At 33.3% G+C, this 18,296-nt stretch overlaps 2 protein-coding genes across 2 annotated transcripts; both read left to right on the top strand.

Moving 5' to 3' along the window:
- Positions 1-1,825: 1,825 nt before the first annotated feature.
- LOC120090278 (uncharacterized) lies at positions 1,826-2,137 on the top strand. The gene has a single exon (XM_039047848.1). The coding sequence runs from the start codon at positions 1,826-1,828 to the stop codon at positions 2,135-2,137; it is 312 nt and encodes a 103-aa protein (XP_038903776.1).
- Positions 2,138-2,200: 63 nt separating this feature from the next.
- Positions 2,201-2,524, top strand: LOC150032376 (uncharacterized). The gene has a single exon (XM_090306886.1). It carries the CDS (start codon positions 2,201-2,203, stop codon positions 2,522-2,524), a length of 324 nt encoding a protein of 107 aa, XP_090163012.1.
- The last annotated feature ends 15,772 nt before the right edge of the window (positions 2,525-18,296 follow it).

The following is an 18,296-nucleotide window of genomic DNA, read 5'->3' as shown; positions in this document are numbered from 1 at the left end:
GGCCTTTGTACGTCTCTGGATATATTCGAGAACAGAGAGTGGGTCAAATTCTCATCGACAGCGGATCTGCCTTCAATATAGTGCCTAAGACGACTATGAAACAGTTGGGCATACTCATGGAAGAGCTATCAAACAGCAAATTACTAATTCAGGGTTTCAATCAAGGAAGCCAAAGGGCAATAGGCATGATACGTTTGAAGCTCCTCATTGGCGATCTGAAGGCCGATGTGCGGTTTCATGTGATAGACTCAAAGATCACCTACAAGCTAATATTGGGATGCCCTTGGATTCATGGGAATGGTGTGATTACATCGACACTACATCAGTGTTTCAAGTTTTACCAAGATAGGATTAAGAAGGTTGAAGCAAATTCTAATCCATTTTTCGAGGTCGAGTCTCACTTCACAGATGCAAAGTTTTACCTAAAGAGTGAGAATTCCGGTGCGACTACGCCGACAGAGAACTTGCTGGCAAAGAAAGCCGGTGGATCCCGGTCGAGGTCGCCAATAGACACAGAGAAAAAGGCAGGTAGCAAGGTACGAGCCTCCAACCCTAAAGAGAGTAGAATATCCCTCAGCGTTGGAGAAACACCTGTGGTGAGGGGCGAAAAATCCTCAAAACCTCTGATTTTGCGCTATGTCCCTTTGTCGAGACGAAAAAAGGGTGAGTCACCTTTTACGGAATGCTAAAAAAGTTTGCAGGTTGGAGACATAGAAATTCTAAATGAGAGTTTTATCACACCCCTCACTCCAATAACGAAGCAGGAAATCCACAAGTCGGAGGCGGAAGTGACAAGGTTAAAGTTGCCCAAGAGGCAAACTAAAGATGGATTCGATCCCAAGGCTTAAAAGCTATTGACGAAGGCGGGCTAGGACTTCAACACTCACATTGAGTTCAAGAGTTTGAAGATTTATGAGCAACCCTAACTCTCGCCAACCCAAAAAAAGCTTTTACAAGAAGGACACGTTATACCCACATCAAGGGCGGGACTCGGATATGAGCCGTCAGATCCAGTCCGTATAATCAGAAAGGCAAAGAGGAAAGTGGCCAATAGCAATTATATCACTGCTGAAGAAATCGATAATACAGGAGAAAATGAGGGCAAAGATAAAAGAGCCTCAGCCTTCGACCGTATTAGACTGTTTTCCGCACGCGCCTTGGTCTTCGAAAGGTTAAGCATGACAGAAGCAGAAAGGGAAAGCCCACATACTATTCCCAGAGTTACTCGACGTTCAGTTTTTCGAAGGTTGACTCTGCCAAATGAAGGAAATAAGGAAATCATCTGTCAATTGTCGGTGGTAGAGCGATCGTCGGCCTTCGAAAGACTAAGCGCAGTTCCAATGGAGAACGAAGGAAAACCCCGCGCTCCTATTTTTGATCGCTTGAAGCACGAGAGGGCTGAAGATCCACTCGACCAATATGTCCCTAGTAAGACAAAGGGGAAGGGAAAAGCTTTGGCGGAAATGGGTTGTACCTCCAGTTGGGACTACATATGGGGAAGCGAATGCGATATTAGTCTACCTAACTGACGAGGAAGACTAGCGGCAGCCCATCATAAATTACCTTGAGCATGAAAGGCTCCCAGATGACCTCTGTCATAAAACCGAGGTTCGCAGGAGGGCCGCGTATTTCATTTACTACAAAGGGGTCCTATACCATCGATCCTTTGAAGGACTTTTCCTTAGATGCCTCAGTAAAGAAGAGTCAGTGAAGGCTTTGGAGGAAGTACACTCAGGCGTATGCGGCGCACATCAAGCTGGACCAAAGCTACAATTCCAGTTGAAAAAGAATGAGTTACTATTGGCCGAGAATGATCCAAGACTCAATGGATTATGCAAAGAAATGTGAAGCCTGTCAATATCACGCGAATTTCATTCATCAGCCGCCCAAGCCTCTACATCCGACCATAGCCTCGTGGCCTTTCAAAGTATGGGGGCTTGATCTGGTCGACCCTATAACACCTAAGTCATCAATAGGGCACTCCTACATCCTTGCAGTCACTGTCTACTTCTCAAGATGGGCTGAGGTTGTCACACTAAGGGAAGCTAAGAAAGAAAATGTGGTGGATTTTATCTGCACTCATATAATTCATCGGTACAGTATTCCCCATCGGATTGTGACAGATAACGGAAGATAATTCTCCAACAGTTTGATGGACAGGTTGTACGAAAAATTCAAATTCAAATAGTACAAGTCATCCATGTATAACGCCGCTACAAATGGGTTGACTGAGGCATTTAACAAAACATTGTGTAACCTACTGAAGAAAATTGTTTCTAAGTCGAAGAAAGATTGGCAGGAGAAGATCGGTGAAGCGTTGTGGGCTTATCGCGCCATTCACCGTACCCCTACAGAAGTCATCTCGTACTCTCTCATTTATGGGGTAGAAGTTGTCCTTCCTTTGGAAAGAGAAATTCCATCGCTAAGAATGGTTGTGCAAGAAGGGCTCACTACAGAGGACAACACCAAACTGCGGTTCCAAGAGTTGGAAGCACTGGATGAAAAACGATTAGAAGCTCAATAAGCGTTGGAATGTTATCAGATGTGAATGTCTAAAGCCTTTGATAAGCATGTAAAGCCTCGGTCCTTTCAAGTCGGTGATCTAGTGCTCGCCGTAAGGAGACCAATTATCACAACAGGACATACGGGGAATAAGTTTACACCTTAATGGGATGGGCCCTACGTCGTCAAAGAAGTCTACACAAATGGAGCGTACAAGATAGTTGATCAAGATGGGCTAAGAATTGGCCCAATCAACGGCAAGTTTCTCAAGAGGTTTTATGCTTAACAAATGTTAAAAAAAAAAAAAAAACCTTTGTACGAACTACGTTACAACCTAATCCATGTCATTATAAAGGGTATGTAGGTAACATAAAGAAATTTAAGTTCAGTCGCGTATAAAAAAAAAGTATTTTTGAACTACATTATGACTTGATCCCTATCATTAAGAAGGGTATATAAGTAGCTTGAAAGAAACTTCAAGTTCAGTCGAGTAAAAAAAAAAAAAAAAACCTGAACTACGTCATGATTTGATCCCTTTCTTTAAAGGTACGAAGGAAACTTAAAGAAATTTAAGTTTAGCCCATCAGAAAAGGTACCACAACCACCTAAGTATGATACTACAAGATTGATGTTGATCATCCCCATTAAAGAATGACACTCCAGATTGAAGATGTTCATCCCTATTAGGGACAACACGATGGAATGAAGATGTTCATCCTTTGTAAGGAGCCAGCACAGTAAATAAAAGGCACACACTTGGAATGCGCTTCGCTTCCTCTTTAAAATCAAACTTCGATGCTCTTCAATCTTCAAGTTCAGAGGCTTCATCGATGCTCCTCCATCTTCAAGTTTGGAGGCTTTATCGATGCTTCATCTTCATAATCAAGTCGAGAGGTTTTGCAATGCCATCTTCACGCTCAAAGTCGTGAAGTTGAGCTCAATGTAAAAATTCATCGATGCTTCGTCAAACTCAAATGCAGAGGATTTGCCGATGCTTTGTCAAACTCAAACGCAAAGGTCCCATCGATGCTTCTCCATCTTCAAGTTCAAGATCGGTATGCATGGCTCGGCTCCATCTTCAATGACTCGATCTACAAAATCATGACGCAACTTCACTTCATCTCCAAAATCTGATGTGGTTCGCTTCATCTCCAAACTGATGACACAACTTCACTTCATCTTCAAAGTCGTGGCGTTGCTTCGTTTCATCTCCAAACTGATAGTGCAGCTTCACTTCATCTCCAAAATATTGGCGCAGTTTTGCTTTGTCTCCAAAGTCGTGGTGCGATTTCGTTTCCTCTCCAAAATATTGGTGCAGCTTTGCTTCATCTCCAAAGTCATGGCGTGGCTTTGTTTCATCTCCGAACTGATGGCGCGGTTTCACTTCATCTCCAAACTGATGACGTGGTTTCATTCCATCTTCAAAGTCGTGGTGTGGTTTTATTTCCTCTCCAAAATATTGGTACAACTTCACCCCTTCTCCAAATTTGGTGTAGCTTCGCTTCCTCTAAAAAATATGGGTGTGGTTCCACCTCATATGTGAGATCAAGTTTGGTTTGCCAAGCTCTACCTCATATGCGAGGACGACTTTGGTTCATTTGGCTCCACCTCGTATGCAAGGACAACTCTGGCCCATCTGGCTCCACCTTATATGCGAGGAAAACTCTGGTCCGTCCGGCTCCGCCTTGTACGCGAGATCGACTCTAGCCAACTTAACTCCACTCAAAAGCTTGATGGCATATTCTTCTCATCTTCAAAGTTTGATGGCATATCCGCCTCATCTTCAATACTCGATGGCATATTTCCCTTATCTTCAAATTTTGATCAAGGAGTAACATAACAAGGTAATCCTTATCGGGATCCTCCCTAGAGTGAAAGCATGAGAGTGTTGTAAGCCTTGCAGGGCCCCTCTCATGACAATCAGGATATGCGAACGGTGCTATAAGGTAAGCCTTATCGGAATCCTCCCTAGGGTGAAAGCATGAAAGAGTTGTAAGCTTTGCAGGGCCCCTCCCATGATGATCAGGAAGCATGAACAAGCATACCGTAGATAGACCATACCAAGGTCATCCTACAAAAGATGCGGTTGTACTCCCCTTGAGTTGTGCTTTAGCTCCTACAAAAGAGTAAGGGGGGACAAGTTAGTAAACCTACGCTAAAAAAAAAAAAAAAGAGAGAGAGAGAGAAAGAAAGAAAAAAATACGAAATTTTCTTTTAAAAAAATGAAAGAAGAAGAGGAAAAAGAGAGAAAGGAAAGATTAGAAGAAGAGAAGGGGATGAGGATAATGGAGGGGTTTGGGTCCTATTTATAAAGGTTCCTATGTTCCATAACAAATTAGGAAATCCAAATCAAATAAATATTCGATTCAAAATATTAGATTTTTTTTCTAATTTGATTTCATCCTAAGTCAAATTAAATTAAACAAATTCCCTATCTAATTTGATTTTATTAGATTTTGTCCTTAAATTTACCTTTAACTAAAATTTGGACATATTCCAAATTTTATTCAAAACCAAATTTAAATTGTGGATAAAATCAAAAATTAAAATTTGATCATATTCCAAATTCTATTCAAAATCAAATTGTTCAATATTGAGATTAAATTGTAAATAAAATCTCAAATAAAAATTTGGGCATATTCCAAATTTTATCCCAAATTTAAATCACTAAATTACCAGACTTTTAGCCAAATTATTACGGATTAAAATTTGGACATCTTTCAAATTTTATCAAATTCATCTAAATTTAGGTTCTAAATCAAGTTGGGGGAAAGATATAAAATTCATCTCAAATTAAAATTTGGCCATATTCCAAATGCAAGTATCCTATTGAGTTTTTATCTTCAATCAAAATAAATTGCGAATAAGAAAAAAAATCTTAATTGATCTTTTATTCAAATTTGGGCATATCCCAAATTTTATCTTAAATCCAAATCAAATTAAATTGGGACAAAACTCAAAATTTTTCGTAAATTTGGCGATATTCCAAATTTTATCCCAAATTCAAGTTAAACTTATGTACTAAATTCATAGTTTGACTGACACATCAATTGAGGTCAAATTCAAGAACAAATATATTTGAATTTTGATTCCAACTTTATATTTTTCGAGATTCACCATGTATGTGCATAAATCTCGAAAGGGGCATTTGTTGAATGATAAATTTTAGATCAATCACAAGTTGCTACGTCATTTACTAAATCAATGACGAAATTCCAAATCATTAATTGAAATTGAAGTTGAAGACAAATTTCGATGACGCCATGTGGTTTTATCATGACCGTTGAATCACATAAGATTAATTTGACCCAATTTGATATTATTATTTGGGTCAAAGTCCAACTAAGCCCAAAAATAGGCTGAATTTGACCCAAAAATTAAATCAAGTCTAAATTCGATTAATTAGGCCCAAAGGCTAAACTCATGGACCAACCAAGCCCAAGTTCAACTAATTGAGCCCAAAGGCCAGGCCCATGGATCAACCAAGCCCAAGCCCACCTGTGAACTCTATAAATAGAGAACCTTTCCTCATTGGGAGAGTCAGCATTCCAAAGAGCTTAGAGGAAATTCTCTACAATCAAAAGACTCCCTGTTGACCACACCTAAAGACTGAAGTCATCTGAAGATGCAAGCATTCTGAAGACTGAAGTCAGAGAATTCATGAAGCTGCACTTCTAAAAGATAGAAGACCCTTGAAGACACAAAGACTCTTCCAAGACTTCTACTTCAAGAACGTTCGGTGTTTTTCTTCTTCAAGTCAAATATATTCGCCCAATTGAAAGAGAATCAAATGATCAAGTACTAGAGATCAAACCACATCGCATCAAATCAATTTCAACATCAACACTAACTCAAGTTCAACTCCACGAAACAAGTTTCTTCAGAAGCCTCGTGTGAACAGTTTTAATAATACCTTTAAATTTTGAGGGAAAATCTAAAAAAATACACTTTTACTATTAGTTTTTTATTATAAAAAAAACGATTAGTATTTAAACCTTTAAAAAAAAATGGACTATATTAACGTAAAAAACTTTTAAAGGGTTGTTGGAATTTTTGTAACTTTTGAAGTTCAGATGTAGTTTTAAAATAGGTACTAATATACTTTTCTAACATTATTAAAACTTTAAGGATATTGTTAAATTTTTAAAATCTTCGGGGTATTTTTTAAACAAAGTATTGATGATTTTCATCCAAAATAACAATAAGAGTATTTTTTTAGCTTTTATGAGAATTTAAGGATGTTATTGTAAAAGTTCTAAGTATTTTTAAAATAAAGTACAAAATTTAGGAACATTTTCAATAATTTGGCCTATAAACAGTTGAAGTAAGTCGACCGACAAGACCAATAAAGTTCTCATGCGAAATAATTTCTTTTAGCATTATATTACAAATTTAGTCTTTAGATTTTAAGATTTGTGTCTATTCAATTCCTTCAATTTCAAAATTATTAATTTAGCTCCTCAACTTTTAAACTTATTAAAATTCACATACCTACTATAAACAAAATCAAATGTTTAAGATACACTATTGACATAAAATTCAATTTTATATATAATAGATCAATCAATTTTTTTTAAAAAAATGAATTCGTAAGTCTACACAAAAATTAAACTTTCAACGAGTTATTAGACACAAAATTGAAAATTTAAAGATATACTAAACCTTTTTTAAAATTTATGGATTAAGTAGATAGCGATAGAAACCTCTTGTAAATTATTATTTTTTTTTTCAAATGTTACTTTCTTTTACATTGTTATAATGGACCTGTCATAACATTATTTAGTTAGTACATATAGTGATTGCATAAAATCGAAAACCAAAATTAAATAAGATAATAATAACATTATAATTTAGGAAAGAAAAGTTGTTTAAAAAACCAGAATATAGACTTGCATGAAGAGTCTTGAGCTAGACATCTCACTTATGTGCTAAATTTTCAAACTTTATGTGTTTCATAAGAACTTCATGAAAAAAGATACTCAAATCAATTATTATTAATAGGAAATTTCCCCCTATATGTTCTACTTTTTTTTTTTTCTTGTTCTCAAAATATAATACATTTTGTCATCAATAATTGAAATTGGCTGTCTGGTGGACAATGCACTTGATTTGTAGTCAAGTTGAATCTCTCATAACTACTTTCTCTATCTCATAAAAGGGAATTCATGTCACTTTTTTTTTTTTTTTTTCCATAAATGACAAACCTCAAAGTCTTAACTCTCAAGGCCATTAACTAGTTTTCAAAAACTAACTCAAACAAATTATTTCATCACTTTTATCAACATAATAGTTTGGAAAAAGAGAGATTTTTAAAAGGGATATTTTTTCTAAAATATTTAAAAAAATTTACTCTTTTTAACAAAAAGTTCCAAAAGTACAGTTATAAAGTTTATATATTTTTTAGATTTTTTTATTTATAAGAATTTTCCAAAGCAAAATGAAATCGTTATCAAATAGAGTCTAAAATAAATATTTTTCAAAATTCAAAAAGTAAAATAATTTAGGTCTCGTTTAATAATTATTGGTTTTTTGTTTTTAAGTTTTGAAAATTAAACCAACAAACACTTATTTCACCTCTACATTTTTTTTTTGTTATCTAGTTTTTAACAATGTTTCAAAAAAATATGCCAAGCTTGGAAGAAAAAAATTAAAACCTTGTTTTTGTTTTTAGAATAATTTGACTAAGAAAACAACTCTTTTACTTGAAAGACATGTAAAAAATTAAGAGAAAATAAGCTTAATTTTTAAAAATCAAATGGTTACGAAACGAATCTAGGAACATTTTAGAACCAAAATAAGATTTATACGGTTCTGTTTGGTAATTATTTTATTTTTTATTTTTTACTTTTAAAAATTAAACCTATAGACATAGCTTCCACTTCTAAATTTCTTTCTTTGTTATATATTTTTTACCAATTGTAGTTTAAAAAACAAAACCAAATTTTGTAACTTAAAAAAAAAAATAGTTTTTAAAAACTTGTTTTTGTTTTTAAAATTTGACTAAGAATTCAACTAATATATTCAAGAAAAATCTAATTCGTCGTAATAAATGGAGAAAAAATAAATTTAAATTTTAAAAACTAACTATAAAAAACGAAATGATTACTAGACCAAAGTTGATGTCGTAAAACTGATGGACGGAAGTTGCGTAAAAGAGTAAAATTTTTCTACTTTATTATTCTTAACCACATTTGAAAGTTGTTCCCAAGTTGCGAAAAGGTAATATATTTCAAAAAGTGGGAAATAAAATATGAACATACAAGAACAAAGTCAAAAGAGGGGGAAAATAGAAAATATATATATTAAAAAGAAAAAAGAGGAAGAAATTGGCAGAGTTTTTATTTTTGGAAATTGGCCTTAAATTAAATATGTGGAGAAGGCATTCATATCTCTGGGTCCCCTCCAGCTGTATGAAAATAATAAATAATAATAATAACAATAATAATTCATCGATTTTCCTAAATTAAAGGAAATTGAAAGCAAATAAATGTTGATGGTCGTTCATTTTTCACAACAGAAAATTCAAAGTCAAATTTTCCATTTCCTCTCAATTCCCCATTTGACTTGGAAACCCCATTTTGCTTTGACTTTGAAATTTTTGTCCTTTTTTTTTCCACCCACATGTTTTCTTCAAAATTTCTTGCATCTCCATCGGTTTGTTAACTCGTTGTTATGTCTTCGACTATTTATTATGCTCATCTGAAAATTTATTTTTCCATCTAAAATTTGATTACTAAACATAGAAATAATGTTAAAGAATATAGAAGCCAAAAATTAATAAACATGAAAGTTTATGTGCTAAATTACAACATGAACTAAATAAAGCAAAAATCAAAATAAACCATTTGCTAAATGATGATATGAAAATTCCTTTTTCCACTGTTCTCACGTTTCACGATTTCATTCCAATATCAGTTTAATTTCATTGTAATTTTAATTTTCAGTAATTCTGATTACATTTTAGCCTCACAAACAAGTAACTATGACTTAACTCTTAAGTTGGGAAACAATAACTTTACTTTGGTTCTTAAACTTTCTTAAAAGCAAAACCTACAGTATAAAATAAAAATAATAATATTCAAATTTAGGAATGATAACTTTCTTTTCTTTTCCTTTTTCTTCTCTTGTGTCATCACTGTTAGCATAAATACTTTATATCTATATTGAATAGATAAACCCTAGAATCATTCATGTCAAATTGTCAAGAATATATACATATTGGATTCCATTGAAAGATTGATGATGACCAAGTGGCGGCTATTGTCTTCCTCAACCAAAGCTCCAAATGCCCTAAGTGGGATCTCTCTCTAGATGGGATTCAGGAAAGACTGAGTGTTTATTGCTTTAGTATATATTGGGGACCATAGCCCTAAGGTTTCTTTATATACTAGTCAATTAGAATTCCCATTAAACCCTAATTAACTAGGAATAGGCATCTACCTATTAAGTTCATACTCAATTAAGAATCTAGGCCTTTTAATTAGATCACATAATAGGGCCCAATCCAATAAATAACCCAATGTGATAAATTATTAATCCACAAACATAGCCCATACATTAATTAAACATATTATTATTTAAATATGTCTAACAATCTCCCACTTGGGTTATGTCTGTGTACCTGATATAATTAGATCACATAAACCTTAAGCGCGCATAAACAGGTTATTTCAATAATAGAATTCCCTTTTAGTTCAATCTGGTCCATCTCCTGTTTAGCACGGAATCAAGGCGGCTTTCGTCACTACCCTTGTAACTAAACCTTTCTTGATCACCAATTCCAATACATTCAATGACATAGATCAAGTATGGATGGATAACATGAAAATTACATGCAAAGTAATCTAAATCATGCCTGTTTCCAACTGGTCCAAATTCCTTAATGAGATCATTCTAAAAAACTTGCTAAACTGCATGCATGATAAACGAGTTCAACTGCATGCATGATAAACGAGTTCAGATAATAAAACATAAACCATCAACTGTATTCTATATAGAAAATAAACAAAATAAGGTCAAAGAACATCTTTAATAACAAACTCCCACTAAACCATAGAATCAGAAAAGTGACTAATACCCATGTGAGCAACATGCTCATGAAAAACTTTAGGTGGTAAACCTTTAATCAATGGATCTGCCACCATAGACTTTGTTCCTATGTGTTCTATCAAAATTTGACCATTCTGAACTCTTTCTTTAACAACCAGAAACTTCAGTCAACATGCTTTGACTTCGTATTGCTTCTGTCGTTGTTGGAATACATCACTGCCGACTTATTGTCACAAAATAATTTTAGTAGTCTTTCTATGCCAACCACTATCCGCAGCCCAGTGACAAAATTTGGCAACCATATTCCATGATCGGATGCCTCATAACATGCTATAAACTCCGTAGCCATGGTAGAAGAAGCCATAAGTGTTTGTTTAACACTTTTCCAGGATACAGCTCCTCCAGCCAACATGAAGATATAGTCTGAAGTGGATCGCAAAGTGTTTTGACATCCAGCATAATCAGAATCAGAATACCCAATGATCTCCAAAACTTCTGATCTCCAATAAGTGAGTATATAATCTTTTGTTCTCTGTAAATACCTCATAACTCATTTGGCTTCTTTCCAATGATCCATCCCCGGGTTACTCAAATATCTGCCTAACACTCCAACTATGAACGCAATATTTAGACACGTGCATACTTGAGCATACATTAGACTTCCAATGGCCGATGCATAGGGAATCTTCTGCATCTTCTTAGTCTTGAGTGTGGTCTTGGGGCATTGACTTAAATGAAATTTATCACCTTTAGCGATTAGGGTATCTTCTAGCGCACAATCTTTCATTCCAAATCTACTCAAGATCTTTTCAATGTAGTTCTTTTGTGACAATCTCAAAATACCTTGAGAACGATCTCGCAGTATTTCAATTCCTAATACAAAAGAAGCATCACCAAGATCTTTCATCTCAAAATTTCTTTTGAGAAATTTCTTAGTGTCATGCAATAAACCTCATCATTACTAGCTATGAGTATGTCATCGACATATAACACCAGAAAGATTGATTTACTCCCACTGAACTTGTGATATACACAATCTTCCACAATGTTCACCTCAAAACCAAATGAGGTTATCACTTCATGGAATTTTTGATACCATTGAAGAGAGGCTTGCTTGAGACCGTAGATGGATTTCTTTAATTGCACACCATAGACTTTGAATTACCAAACACAAAGTTTTCTGGTTGCACCATATAAATCATCTCATCAATGTTCCCATTGAGAAACGCAGTTTTTACATCCATCTGGTGTAGCTCTAAATCAAAGTGAGCTACCAGTGTCATGATTACCCTAAAAGAGTCTTTCGATGAAACCGGAGAGAAAGTCTCTTTGTAATAAATGCCTTCCTTTTGAGTAAAACTCTTTGCAATAAGACAGGCCTTATATCTTTCGATATTGCCATGTGAATCACTTTTAGTTTTAAATATCCATTTACAATCTATGGGTTTCACTCCTGATGGCAGTTCGACAAGTTCCCAAACGTCATTGTCTTTCATAGATTTTATTTCCTCTTCCATAGCACTTATCCACTTTTGAGAGTTAGAACTTTGTAAAGCTTGTTGGAAGTTGATTGGATCATCTTCCATTATGCCTATATCATCCTGATGTTCTTGAAGAAACAAAATATAATCATCTGGAATTGCACTTCTTCTCTCTCTAGTAGATCTTCTTAATGGCATTTCTTGAGGTTGTTGAGTTTGAACTTCAGGTTCAACAATGAGGACTTTAATGTTGTCTTGTTCTATAATTGGTTCAATAATGAAGTCAGAAATTGAAGCCTGAACATCATTTATAATCACATGAGGAAAAGAAACCAATTCCTCTTCAAATACAACTTTTCTTATGTTATCTTCCCCCCCTCCCCAAACTCAACATCCTCAAGGAATCTAGCATTTCCTGTCTCAAACAATGATCTAGAAGTGGGATCATAAAACTTGAAACCCCGATAGTGCTCAGAATACCCAACAAAATAGCAGCTAATAGTTCTTGAGTCCAATTTTCTTTCATTAGGCCTATAAGGCCAGCCTCAGCTGGACAACCCCCAGATGTGAAGATGCCTAATACTAGGCTTCTTTCTTATCTACAACTCATAAGGGGTTTTAACTACTGCTTTACTAGGTACCCTATTAAGGATATATACTGCAGTCTTTAGTGCTTCACCCTAGAAGGATTCTGGTAGAGAAGAATGACTAATCATACTTCTTACCATATCCTTAAGTGTTCTATTTTGCCTCTCCGCTACACCATTCATGTTGGGTTTGTTCGACATAGTGTATTGCGGGACGATTCCACATTCTTCTAAGTATTTGGCAAAGGGCCCTGGATGTTGTTCACCTGATCTATCATATCTACCGTAATATTCATCACCACGATCAGATTAGACAGCCTTGATTTTCTTTCCAAGTTGAAGTTTGACTTCAACTTTGAAAGACTTGAAAACGTCCAAGGATTGAAACTTCTCATGAATTAAATATAGGTACCCATATCTTGAATAGTCGTCTATGAACGTAATAAAATATTGTTGTCCATTCCAAGAGGCCGTAGGGAATGGACCACAAATGTCTGTATGTATTAGTTCTAAGACGTCTGAGCATCTGTTGGCACCTAATTTTCTTATGTTTGTCTGTTTTCCCTTAATACATTCCACACAAACGTTGAAGTTACTTAAATCAAGGGAATCAAGAATTCCATCTGACACAAGTCTCTGAATTCTCTGTTTAGAGATGTGACCTAAATGCTTGGCTTGTGCCATAACATAGAAGAATTCTCATTTAATTTACGCTTTGTACCACATGAATTAGATAACAGGATCTTGTTAAATGAAGCAAAAGAATCGAGCATATATAGATTATCAATTAAAGAACCGGTACCAATAAGCTTAGAATCTTGAAAAAGACTAACTTTATTATTTCCAAAAGAACAAGAAAAACCAAATACCAATAAGCTGTCTTGAAAAAGACTAACTTTATTATTTCCAAAAGAACAAGAAAAACCAAATTTGTCCAGGAAATTAAATTCCGTCTAAATGACAGTACAACAAAAGTCTCATTCAAATCCAAATAACAACCAGTTTTTAAAAGTAATCTAAAATTTCTAATAGCTTCAACTGGAACTGCTTTGCCATCGCCCACGTAGATGAATCTTTCAGCATCACTTGGCGGCCGGCTCCACATGCAACCCTACATTGATATACTTATGTGAGTAGTAGCACCAGAATCTACCCACCAAGTATCTGTAGGTACAGAAGCTAAATTAACTTCAGAACAAACCAAAGTAAGAAGTTTACCCTTCTTTACACTCCACTTGGCATACTTGGGACAATCTTTCTTGAAGTGATTTTTCCTTTTGCAGAAAAACAAGGATTTTCAGTAGCTTGTTTCTTGTTTTTATTCTGCTGAGATGTCCCTTCTACAACATCCACAAATTTCCTTTTCTTCTTATCACGAAAGCATGTTTCCAAATGAGCACTTTCTGTCTTTTCTCTCTTAATCCTATCTTCTTCTTGCACACATTGTGAGATAAGCTCATTAATACTCCATTTATTCTTCTGAATATTATATCTTATCTTAAACTGAGTGAATTGTGTAGGAAGAGAGATAAGTACCAGATGCACGAGTAAATTTTCATTTATCTCGATATCAAGTGCCTTTAATTTACCTGCGAGATTGAACATTTTCATAATGTACTCCCTTATGTTTCCATTACCTTTATACCTCATAGAAGTTAAAGAAGTCAAAAGACTACTTGCTTCCCCTTTCTGATTTTTAGCAAAATATTTCTCAATTTGAGCAAGGAACTTATTGGCATTTTCACTTTCCGTGATAGAGCCCTGAAAAGACTCCGGAATGGAGTGCCTAATGATCATCAGACACATGCGATTTGAACGTTACCACTTCTCTATATTAGTCGTATTTGGTTGTTCCTCAGTAGAAGTAGGTTTATCGGTCCTTAATGCAAGGTCCAAATCCATACAACCGAGAAGTATCTCTAGGCTTTCCTTCCAAATCTTGAAGTTTGATCCATTCAACTTAGGGATTGAACTCAAATTTCTAGATATTTGAGTAAGACCAACTAAAACAATAAACAACAAAACATATGCTCACAACTAAAATATAATAAAGTAATTTCACATATGTGGTAGACCCCTTTAACAAGATACCTAACACAACATTGATGTCCAACCTTTGGGCAAAAACACCAACTATAAATGGTACTCTCAACGTAGTAATCAAAGTACTAACAATTAACTCTGTCAAAAAATAGTTTTTCTTTGGACCGACTATTTTTCACATGAGCAATCCTTATAATTGCCACATACTCATTACCACATGCATACCCACAATTTGGCCAAATAATTATCTTCCTTTGGGTCGATAATTATCCGCATAAATTCATGAATATGCACATCTTATATTTTAGAATTAAATTAATCTAGATAACAGAGGTTACTTTGATAACATGTTATTTTGACCAATTCAATCTAAAATATAAGACACAATAATATAAAAATATTATTGTACAAAAATAAAGGAGGGAGAACACCAAATAGTCTTTACCAATATTCACTTAATAATTGCATACACATAATACAATCAATGCAACATAACCATGTGAATATCACCAAATATCATCAATCAAATTTAAATTTAAATTCACCAAAATATTAATCATATTTAAATTTAAACCACAACATGATCAATTAATCTTGAATCCACAACATGATTATTCAAATCTTAACTTAAATTCACAATATGATTAATCAAATTTAAACCTAAATTCACAAATGATTAATCAAATTTGAGCTTAAATGCACAAAATCATCGATCAAAATTTAAATTTAAAAATACAAAATGATCAATCAATTCGTAATCAAACAACAGTAACCTACAGGATTGATTAATTTTGGTTGATCCAGTATTAAAATATACAAGATCTTCAATAAAATTTAACCTTAAAACCCACTTAAATTCATAGAACTCATCAAATTAAAACCAACATAAATTCACAGTCAACAAGCTCTTTTGATTGAAAATTCATCGTTGGAAAACCATGATAATTACAGTTAGTGACTTTTGATTAAATTGGAAAACCATGATAACTATAGTCGGTGACTTTTGATCAAAACCAGCTCCGACGGTTTCTTTAATACAGATCGACCCAAAAATGTGTTGCGATGCCCATTTTTTTTAAAGGATCTTTAATCAACTTTAAAAGATATCAAAAATTGAACCAAATCTCAATGATCCGACAACTGGAACTACTCAATCCAAACGGCAAGATTGGGTTAGATTTGTTTGTTTTTAAGATGAGTTAAACATTTTCTATTTTTTTTGAGTTGTGTTGAACCTCTCGTTGATATATATATATATATATATACACTTCTCTTAGGATTGATGAACTTTGTGAATATTTAATGTTTTTTTAGGAATATTTATCTTTGTTTGAAATTTATAATAAATATCATAGATATTTGGTCTTTTAACATTTGAGTTTTATATGAAATTTTAGTTATTAGATATGTGTTGTAGATAAATTTAAATATTTTAAATTAATAAGAAAGAATAATGACCCAACTACCTAACCCAACCCAATTTTAGAAGGGTTGGATCGAGTTTGAGACTTTGTTTGGATCTTTTAAGTTGGTCAAAGAATACCCACAACCCAATGCCACCGAGCTCATGTACACTCATGGACTAAAGTAAGATTGAAATTGCTTACTTGCCATCAACAATTTGTTTTAAGACTACGACATGTTTTCGAAACAATTTGAAGACAAAAATTTAAAAACAATGGGTTCAATGAAAACATAATTGTATTTCATGTTTTCAAACATATGTTTAGTAGCATATTCATAAATTGTATTCCAATTTAAACAATTATTTAAAATGTGCTTGATACTATGCATTTGTAAATCATAAAACTAATTGTAGTTACCTAATAATATTTAATTGACAATAAACTATTATTAATTTATTTATGAATATGATCTATGTTAAGAAAAATGTATATAATTTTTTTTAATATTATATAATTTATAATATATTGTATAATACATAATATATTTAAAAGTGAATTGAGTTTATAACATGATATATTGTATTTATAAATATTTTTATCTTTATTTAATATAATTTTGCATTTTAAAATTTAACATTAAAAAAACATAAAGATATCGTTTTCATAATTTTTTCGATAACAAAATCCGAAAACAGTTTTCAGAAATAGAGTCCGGGTTGTCTACCAAACACATATTTGTTGAACTTAATGAATTTAAAAACATAAAATAAAATTCAAATTCTCTACCAAATATGCCGTTATTTGCTATCAACTATTAAACTCACGAACATCACGTCCAAATGACACAGAAATTGTAAAGAAGCAACTCATATTAATGAAAAAAATTAGGTTGTTGCAAGGAAGCATGTTCTCATTGACAAATGACAATAGAGAAAGGGTAAAGCTTGACTTTAGTTGTGCTCTAACAATCTATGCCAATATTATCATAAGAATCATGTAAGCATACGCCAAGTTGAAAAATCTTTGACTATCAAACATTGTGGCAGATTAAACATAGCATTCTAATTATGTGTTCCCACATTGGAAATATTACATCTTACATCGAACATGTTTCTAAAATTTGACAGATTTTATAATTAAATCAATGGACATTTGTTGAATTAACTATAATCATCGCTTGTTTCATCCAATTCTATCTTAAGATGTTGACAATCATTCAAAATAACTTTCCAGGTACATTTTAGTCTGTATTTATTAAGGCTAACGAGGAGAATAGCAGATTCTAACTTTTCATTTATAAAAATACTAGATTATCATATCATTCACAAAAATGGCAAAATAAATTGCTGGACTAATAAAAACTTTATCTAAATAATTGCATTCCTAAAGAAAGAAACCGATTTAGATTAGAGTGTGAAAATCCCAATTAAAAATCGTCAATTGAAATTAAAATTCCGTTGGGATAATTAATATAATATGATAATTTAAATTTCAAACGATAATTTTAAAATTAGTTGTTGTAGAAGATTTGAAAATTCAAAAAAAATATTAAATTTGATACATAAATTCATAACAACTGCTAAAATCGTGAGATTTAAGGATAATTATCAGCTTGAAATAATCAAATTAGTTGGCGTTAAAAGTTTGCAGAAATATATAGTTGAATTAATTACAATCTCATGTAATCTCCCTCTTTTTCTATTTTTCTAAATGATAGTGTAATTACTACTATTTACCAGATTATTCCAATTTATTAAACATCCGAATGGCCTTCAACAACATCGCCATGTTTCATCTACAACTAGTTACAACCATTTCTTTTCCCATTTATTGTTGAAAAAATTAAACAAGATACCTTCCACCACATTCAAAAAAAGCTCAAACTTATGACTTTACAAAGTTTAAACTTAGATAATTATGAAATTTTAGATATTAAAAGTCAAAATCCTTTAAAATTTTGCTTAGTTTATGAGCATAATTGCCAATAACATAAAAAATTGAGATATGACCAAAATAAAACTATACACTATAATCATAAGTGTATAGGATCACATAACACACATAGACAATTACATATGGCTACATAGCCAAACATACCATAGCATACGCTCGAGTGCCCCTGCAATGTTGTACATGTGCTATGTGATTACACCTTTACGAAAAGTATATCATAAGTAGTTTCTTTTATAGGATTTACCCTCAACGATATTTACTAGGTGTTACTTTAA

The sequence above is a fragment of the Benincasa hispida genome, chromosome 11 (genome assembly GCF_027475165.1).
Source record: "Benincasa hispida cultivar pf3 chromosome 11, pf3_genome.v1.1, whole genome shotgun sequence".
NCBI classification, from domain to species: domain Eukaryota; kingdom Viridiplantae; phylum Streptophyta; class Magnoliopsida; order Cucurbitales; family Cucurbitaceae; genus Benincasa; species Benincasa hispida.
The sequence above is the reverse complement of the archived record's forward strand: the minus strand, read 5'-3'. Positions and strand labels throughout refer to the sequence as shown.

Bases quoted from the DNA above. Each gene is read 5' to 3' on its own strand.
- LOC120090278 (XM_039047848.1), top strand. From the start codon at position 1,826: ATGGATTATGCAAAGAAATGTGAAGCCTGTCAATATCACGCGAATTTC.
- LOC150032376 (XM_090306886.1), top strand. From the start codon at position 2,201: ATGTATAACGCCGCTACAAATGGGTTGACTGAGGCATTTAACAAAACA.